We start from the raw sequence: 9226 nt of genomic DNA, 5'->3' as shown, positions 1-9226 counted from the left end.
ACTTCACTAATACTTCCTATGAAATCTTTGTAATTTTTCTTCCAATGACCTAAAAGTAGACTGTTCCTCTGACAGAACCATTTTATTAAAGATATCATCTACTTTATATGGAAGTGGTCACTAATTAGTATCCCTATTTGAATTGGTTTTCTGGTAACTCTTTAATGTCCACATGATCCTCATCATTGAAATAATATCCATGGGTGGCTTCTCTGAAGAAAGGAATGGAGATTTAACAAAAGACGCAATATAAATCTATGATAAGAATGGAAAATTCCCTGGATTGTAGAAATTAAACCTTCAGCCCTTTGCTAGAGGGACTTAGTATCTAAATGTATGCATAAGCACAAGTTCTTTTATCAACACAAAAATTGCTGCAAATTTGGCACTGTTACATAAGTTTTTCTCATACATGCAAGCCAAGGTCACATATCAAGGTAGTCATTCAATGTTCAGATTTCTTCAGGATCCAGTTATTTTGAGCTAAAGGAATATCATCTATTTCTCTTACTCTTCATGCTTCAAGGAATAAAGATCTATCATTAGAATGTGGTGGATCTATCTGACAATGGTTTATCAGATTAATCTTTCTCCACTTTTATTTGCTGTCTAAAAATAAACTCAATAGTATTGAGAGCTTAGTTAGTTATTACGGCCATTGGGATCAGCTGCTGCTTTACTCATCCCATAGTCCCACTGACTTCTCTCTTCATTTGTAGTAAAATGGGAGAGGGAAAACAATGTCTTCCTTCCTAAAGGTATGGTCAGTGAGGTAGGGCCTTTGTACATCTTGTTCAGGAAAGAATCATTCATCTGAAATTTGGGAAAGAAACTCACCATACTCAACTCAAAGACATTCCAGAGAGGCTCATAAAGTGCATGGTTTAAAATCATTTAATTTTAACAAATACAAATAAAACAAACAATATTTCTTGCAACATTCAAGTAAAAAGCCACAGAAACAGTGATTATACACTTCCTGGCACTAGATGAGAAGAACAATAGTTGTGCAGTGGGTTCCAGGTCCATATAATCAGAGAACATGATAGCAGTGACCATAATGCTTAAATTTAACTGTGTCAAGAGTGTCTCTAAAGGAGTAAAAGAAATCATTATTCACATGAAAACAACATCAATTTCTACAATTCTACAGAACAAATCTTTGTGACAACCTCAGCCAAACATAGAGATTGAACATCAATTTTTGATATCAAAGATATTCTTAAGACAATGCAATCACAAACACTTATTTAAACATTTTCATGATAGCTAATTATACTTGCAGTATAAATACAAATTAACAATTAAAAATGATGATGTAGAATAAGAAAGCGTATATTTAGAATAATGGTTTGAGAGACACAAAACATTCATGTGAGAGAAATTTATCACAAGACAAAGATTTGCCATTTATTATATGAAATAAATCTTGGGCTCAACCAAACATGACTAAACAAAGTAGAATCGTATAAGATTAAGCAATGTGCTTTTGGGTTCCTGAACCCAAAAGTCTCAGGGGAGAGCAGGATCAAGGCAAGAACTAAAGCATAATGGGTTGAATTAGGGAAGAGGGGCCAGAGAGGGGATGGGAAGGAACTAGGTGGAGTATATACTGTTTGACAGGAACCAAATTTGTCTTAAGATATGCTAATGAAGAAAGTCTGATTTGATCTATTTCTATATAGCAGTGGAAACAGAATGAGTGGATTAAAGTTACTGTTTAAAGTTCAGGTTCCATATCAGTAATATTTAGCATTTATATATCATTTTAAAGTTTATAAAATATCTTAAATAGGGTGTCTCATTTCATTCTCACAATACTTTTGGGAAGCAGATAGTATTAATATTCCAGATAGTATTAATATTCCTTATTAGTAAGATAATTGTTAAAGAAAAGAGAGCTCTTAACAGAGTGAGGTGAGAAAGAAATTCTCCTCCCATTAAAAGTATGGGATTATGCATTCTATAAATATAGAAATTAGAAATTATTGCTGTATACAAGATATCATTGTCCAATAGAATGGGGTTAAGTCCCCAGGATTATTATTTTTAAATACTTACCTAACAACATTGCAAAATTCACATTCATTGCGATGTGTTTTGCCATTTGTAGAACAGATAGGATCATAATTTTTGTCACATATGTGTGGTGGTAGTTTTTCAAACTGCTTGCAGTCAGGCTATAAGAATCACAGATAACTATTATGGGTCAGCTATTATATGTACAAAGAGTCTTGTCACTTGAGGACCTGTCATATCAAACCCTCAGTAATGGCCAATCAAAGTATAAAATCATCTTGTGATTTGGGACAAAAGAATCATGGGACATGAGGTGACAAAGGTAGGGGAGCCTCTGGGTTCAAGGACTATAACCTAGCCTTGAGTCTGCATCTCAATAAACCACTGTTCCAAATTGTTACTATCATTAAGAGCCTGACTGAAATTCCACTTCCTCCATGAAGTCCTCATCTTTCCTGTAATTCTTATAGCAATCATGGTCTACTAAATTCAATTTTTCATTGGGGCCATTCTCTATGAATAGGTTTTGTTTTTTAATTGACTCATATGTAGGAATTTTACCTCTTCAGTGAGATTATAACCTACTTGATACTATGGACTGTAATAAGGAGGAATCCTTGATTTTACATATGAAGAAAAGGAGGTACACAGACATTAACTTATATGCCAAGGACCATACTGTCACTAAATAAAAGAAATGAAATTAGAAATTGTGCCAGTAAAAAGCATATGACTAAAATGTATATAATCTTTGACCCAGGGATGCCACTAGTATGCTTATATCCCAAGGAAATGTAAGATAGAAAGAAAAGTATTATATTCACCAAAGAGTCATAATCAGAGCTTTCTAGAGCAACCAAGAACTGGAAACAAAGGAGATGCCTCTCACTCACAAAACAAATTGGAGTATATGGAAGTAATGGGATATCACTATGTCTAGGATCATTATGAAGCATATAGGGCCAGTTTTGTAATGCAAGGAACTGGAAATTGAGCGGATGCCCATCAGTTGGACAATGGCTACAATGGAATACTATTGTTCTATAAGAAACTGTCAGCAGGAAGATTTCAGTAAAACTTGGAGAGACTTGCATAACTGATGCTAAGTAAAATGAGTAAAACCAAGAAAGCATTGTATACAGCAACAAGAAGACTATGTGAAGATCATCTATCATAAACTTGGCTCTTTTCAACAATGAGGTGGTTCAGGCCAATTAAAATAGACTTGTGATGGAGAGAGCCATTTGCATCCAGAGAAAGGACTATGGAGACTGAATGTGGATCATAATATAGTATTTTCACCGTTTTTGTTGTTAACTGTTGTTTTCTTGCTCTTTTTTTCTCATTTTTTTCATTTTTGATGATTTTCCTTGTGCAATATGATAAATGTGGAAATATGTTTAAAAGAATTGTACATGTTCAACTTATATTGAATTACTCATCATCTAGGGGATGGGATAGATGGGGAAGAAGGGAGAAAAATTTGGAACACAAGGTTTGGGAAGGTAAATGTTGAAAAGTATTTTTATATGTATTTTGAAAAATAAAAAGCTATTTTTATAAAAAAAGAAAAATATTAAAAAAGAATATAGGCACACATATCATGACATAATGCTGCAAAGTTTAGAAAGCAAAATTGTATGATAAAAATGGTGACTATTACAACAATAAATAAAGAATGAACTCTGTGCAATTATATTTGGCCACAGAAATCAAATACAGAAACTTCTGTTTGTAGGACCCTTCCTACATTTCTAGTGTATAGCTTCTTTGTACATGTTTTTGCTTGTTTTTTCCCCATTTACATTGTGAGTTCTTTGAGGGTAGGAATTGTCTCTTGTCTCTTTTTGTATAACCGTGTTTAGTACAGTGTCTAGAACAACAACAACAAAACATGCTTATTAAACGTTTATTAACTGACTGAAATGGAAGAAGAGAAATCTCTAAACTTCATGCAACGTGGAAGAGTATGGTGTGGAATAGTGCATGCTTTTTGGATTTACTTGGTGACTTATTTTTGTAAAGCTAATTTTCCTTTTTCTTTTTATTCTTTAAAATCAGGTAAAAATAGAATATCCCCTGCTTTAAAAAAGTAAAGGTAACTTTCAAGCAAAATATATTAATAAAAATTTTAAAATAAATAACTATATTCCTAGGATTTGAAATCAGCTCTTAGATTTTAAGTCTTTTGTGCTTTCTACTATATTATATTCCCACATATACCTTATCTCTCCCTCTATAGACTTAGTAAAATTCTGGCACATTTAAAACATTCACTTAAAACTTGATTAACTGAACTGAATTGGATATAGCTGATTAAGCTGACATTCTTTTTATTTAATAAAAGAATGAGTTCTGTTCACTCACTAGCTATAGTGCAAAACTACTTCAGTCCATTGGGTGAAACAAGTAAAGGTAATCAAATGAATAATTGGAAATCTTGTTTTCATTCTGTAGTTCTTTGACCAAGGATAGAATGAGATAGGAAAAAAAAAAACTTTTCATTGTCTACACTCAAATAAATTAATGAAATGTTAAAAATCTATAAGTTCATTTCTCCATGAGCTACTGGCTTGACCATTTGATTCAATTAGTTCACTGATATGTTCCACATACTTAATTTTTTTCATTTCCCACTGGTCGATTATTTTCACAATCTTTTATTTTGTCTTTCTACGAAATCCAGTCTTAGTTATTTCCATATTTTTATTTTTAAAAATAGGACTTTTTCCTATCTTTTTAAAAGAAATATTGCTGTTACTGTTATACCATAGAAATCTCCTTTGTCTCTCTCTCTCTCTCTCACACACACACACACACACACACAACTCAGCTCAGAAAAGAAAAGCCAAGATAATATACCTGTGTGACAACATGTGTTTCATTCTGTATCTCAAGTTTACCTCTTCTGAGAGGAGCAATACAGTGCTCTCAAGTTTTAAAAAATGGGTGTAAAAATCTTTATTTTGGTTCTGCCTTCTTTGTTCTGTACCACTTAAGACTCTCTAAGCTTCTCTGAATTCCTTACATTATTTACAATTAAATACTAATTTATTGCCTTCAAATAATAATATTTATTTAGGCAATCAATATTTAATTGATGCAACAACACATTTTAAAATAGATGTGGAACACTGTTGACTCAAATGTAACAGGTGTTCAATCTGTCAAATTATTAACCTGGCCATGGTATGTACAAATATATCTTGGTATTATTTTTGTAATTTACCCCAGAGTAGCATTTTAGTTTTTCTTTGCAACATCCACATAAACATTTTTTCAAATGACCTGTGAATACTTCAAAGTAAGCATGACCTCCAGCAACATAAGATTCCTTTCCCAAACTCCTTAGAAAATAATAGTATGATAGAAGTAAATCTGGAAGATGCCTTGGACCAATCCAATACTAGGAAACATTACATATATAATCTTAAACTTGATTGATGTGTTGGCTATTTTTGCAAAAAATTGTAATTTTTCCTCTTTTTTATGTTAATTTTATGACACTAATATTTAAATATGAATATTCATTCAATGAATAAAATATTGTTAATATTTTAAATATATAATTACATATCAAATATATACTATTGTATTATAACTATGTTGACATGTGAACATAATATATAATATGTATATAAATGTTACTGCTATCAAAGAGCTCTACTCATGAAGAACTCTGCCAACCTCTAAACAAAGACAGAAATAAAACAGAAATAAAAAAAACTTACTTGAATTCTTCCATTGCTAAAGGCATGGATGAAAATATCTGCAACAAAAATATAGATGCAACAAACCATTTGACAAGATCACTTCACAATTATAAGGAATGAAAGAGCTTTTACAGGCATGTGGACTTGATTTTAAGAGAATACCACAGCTAGTAGACAATAAATGATCAGATTGACCAACAAATGATACTTGTTGGTAATACCAGAGTAGGTGAACTATGGGAGACTTTTAGGAAAATTGTTTTAGAATCAAATTTATAATAAATTCTAATTCAGGAAACCTCTTTTGAATGAACATTTTCTTTTGAGTTAATGCCAATGAAAACCTAGACATTTCAAAACTAGCAACAAATATGGTATATTGAGATTATTTAAGTAGTTAGGATACTTCTGCCTCAATACTTTGTCTAAGAGGTTTTCTTTCTCCCACTGTGCTCACCTTTTGGAATAAATCAAATACATTAAACTCACCTGTTTAGCAAATCAAATCTTTTAAAAGAGTTTCCCATTTTGATCTTAAACTAGAACTCAAAGAGAGAAGAGCAATATATTTCAAGCAACAGAAAACATTAGTTCCCCACAGAAGTTTCTGAGATATCAATGATTCTCTCCAAGGATTCAGAAAATCACTCACCTGTGTAACCAGTTACCGCCAAGATGAAGAGCCCTAAGAAAACTTTGTTTATTAGAAAGGAGAAAGCCATTTTGCCTTTTGGTTGTTTCCTGGATTTGATTTTCTATGAAGAAAAAAACAAAACAAAGACTGATCCCTTTTGTATCTAAAGATCAAGGACAGCTTTTCAATGAACAAAAAAGGGTAGTTGCATAGCTTCTACTTATATGAAAGTCTCTAACCTTAAATTATTTAGTCTCTTCCTTCCCATATATATATAATGTTTTTGATGGATACAATACTTTCTTCGTGCCTATTGCAAGAATAGTACATCAAGCTTGCAAGAAATTATAGCTATTTATCTATTACATATAGGCAGAATGGCCATGATGGGACCACCCTTCTTATACAATGTCTTTACTGAGGAGAGATATTAAGGAAAACTCTTAGGTTTTTTTTCCCTTGGAGACAATTATCACCATCACCGTAAATCTGTGCATCTGCTGATCCCTAAGAAACATAACAACGAAAAACTTCCAGAGTTTTAAAATTTAGCAAGATAGCTGGAAACACTCAAGAATGGAAAAAGAGACAGGACATTGACCCAATTGCAAAAGTTAATGACTCACCTCTAGGGAAGAAGAAAGGTGCAAAAAGATGAAGTGATACTTCTATCTTTTTCCCAGAATGACTCTTAAATACTCACAACCACTTACACACAAACAGCCCTTTTAAAGGATGAACCAAAGTGAAGATCTGACTGATGTCAGGCAAAGGAGAGAGCCTGAGGCAACTTGTGTTCCACCCAGAGATTGTTTTGTGGGAGTTGTATCTTTAAAAAAGTCAGTAGGAAGTTGAAAAACCAGGAAGAAAGCAAATTTCTTTAGTCTTGAAGAAAAAGGTACTAAAAGAAAGTGGAAGGTCTCAAAAAGATTAAGTGGTCAGGGGATAAATATAACAGAAAAAAAAAAAAAAAAAGGAAATGGTTGCCAAGAAGATCAGAGAAAACAAATCTATGTAAATCCTTTGTCATCTTCACTTCTGACTGCTGCAATGAATATGTGACTTTGACAGACCAGAATGTGTCCTGAGAAGAAAAATCAAAATAGTGGGGACTAGAGAAATGTGCCTTATTGACATCAGCTGAAGGAATGGAATATATTTAGCCCAGTGGCTCCTTTAGAATCACATTCAATTTCTTCTATTTGCTACTCAAAAATCCTAAAAATTTATACTACCTATCTTTCCAACCTGATTATACATTGTCCTTCCTCAAGCACTTTGGCCAAAATAGCTACTCCACCTACATGGTGATCTATCCTTTATCTCCAAGACTTAATATACGTCTCCAAAGACTAGAATGCAGTCATACAGAGTCTTACTTCAGTTCTATCTTTAAGGTTCCCTAGTATGCATCATAGTTCAATTCAAGAATAACATCCTGTCAAACATTTTCTCATACTCTCCCCCACTTTCTTTTTTTTTATTTAATTTTTATTTAATAATTACTTTATATTGACACTCGTTTCTGTTCTGATTTTTTTTTCCCTCCCTCCCTCCACCCCCTCCCCTAGATGGCAAGCAGTCCTTTATATGTTGGATATGTTGCAGTATATCCTAGATATAATATATGTTTGCAGAACCGAACAGTTCTCTTGTTGCATAGGGAGAATTGGATTCAGAAGGTATAAATAACCCGGGAAGGAAAACAAAAATGCAGATAGTTCACATTCGTTTCCCAGTGTTCTTTCTTTGGGTGTAGCTGCTTTTGTCCGTCATTTATCAATTGAAACTCAGTTCTCTTTGTCAAAGAAATCCACTTCCATCAAAATATGTCCTCATACAATATCGTTGTCGAAGTGTATAATGATCTCCTGATTCTGCTCATTTCACTTAGCATCAGTTCATGTAAGTCTCGCCAGTCCTCTCTGTATTCATCCTGCTGGTCATTTCTTACAGAACAATAATATTCCATAACATTCATATACCACAATTTACCCAGCCATTCTCCAATTGATGGGCATCCATTCATTTTCCAATTTCTAGCCACTACAAACAGGGCTGCTACAAACATTTTGGCACATACATGTCCCTTTCCCTTCTTTAGTATTTCTTTGGGATATAAGCCCAATAGAAACACTGCTGGATCAAAGGGTATGCACAATTTGATAATTTTTTGGGCATAATTCCAGATTGCTCTCCAGAATGGTTGGATTCGTTCACAACTCCACCAACAATGCATTAGTGTCCCAGTTTTCCTGTATCCCCTCCAACATTCATCATTATTTTTTCCTGTCATCTTAGCCAATCTGACAGGTGTGTAGTGGCATCTCAGAGTTGTCTTAATTTGCATTTCTCTGATTAATAATGATTTGGAACACTCTTTCATATGAGTGGTAATAGTTTCAATTTCATCCTCTGAAAATTGTCTGTTCATATCCTTTGACCATTTATCAATTGGAGAATGGCTTGATTTCTTATAAATTTGAGTCAGTTCTCTATATATTTTGGAAATGAGGCCTTTATCAGAACCTTTAACTGTGAAAATGTTTTCCCAGTTTGTTGCTTCCCTTCTAATCTTGTTTGCATTAGTTTTATTTGTACAAAGGCTTTTTAATTTGATGTAATCAAAATTTTCTATTTTGTGATCAGTAATGGTCTTTAGTTCATCTTTGGTCACAAATTTCTTTCTCCTCCACAAGTCTGAGAGATAAACTATTCTATGTTCCTCTATTTTATTTATAATCTCGTTCTTTATGCCTAGGTCATAGACCCATTTTGAGCTTATCTTGGTATATGGTGTTAAGTGTGGGTCCATGCCTAATTTCTGCCATACTAATTTCCAATTATCCCAGCAGTTTTT

The 9226-nt window shown here is 33.1% G+C and overlaps 1 protein-coding gene across 1 annotated transcript; it reads right to left on the bottom strand.

The window, feature by feature from the left end:
• Positions 1–871: 871 nt before the first annotated feature.
• Positions 872–7075, bottom strand: LOC127546891 (ovomucoid-like). Its single transcript, XM_051973798.1, has 5 exons — positions 6993–7075; positions 6385–6487; positions 5751–5788; positions 2062–2180; positions 872–1091 (listed from the first exon to the last, which is right to left on the bottom strand). The coding sequence occupies exons 2-5, from the start codon at positions 6452–6454 to the stop codon at positions 1034–1036; spliced, it is 285 nt and encodes a 94-aa protein (XP_051829758.1). The 5' UTR covers positions 6455–6487; positions 6993–7075; the 3' UTR covers positions 872–1033.
• Positions 7076–9226: the final 2151 nt, after the last annotated feature.

The sequence above is a fragment of the Antechinus flavipes genome, chromosome 2 (genome assembly GCF_016432865.1).
Source record: "Antechinus flavipes isolate AdamAnt ecotype Samford, QLD, Australia chromosome 2, AdamAnt_v2, whole genome shotgun sequence".
NCBI classification, from domain to species: Eukaryota; Metazoa; Chordata; class Mammalia; order Dasyuromorphia; family Dasyuridae; genus Antechinus; species Antechinus flavipes.
This window is presented reverse-complemented; position numbering and strand designations above follow the sequence as displayed.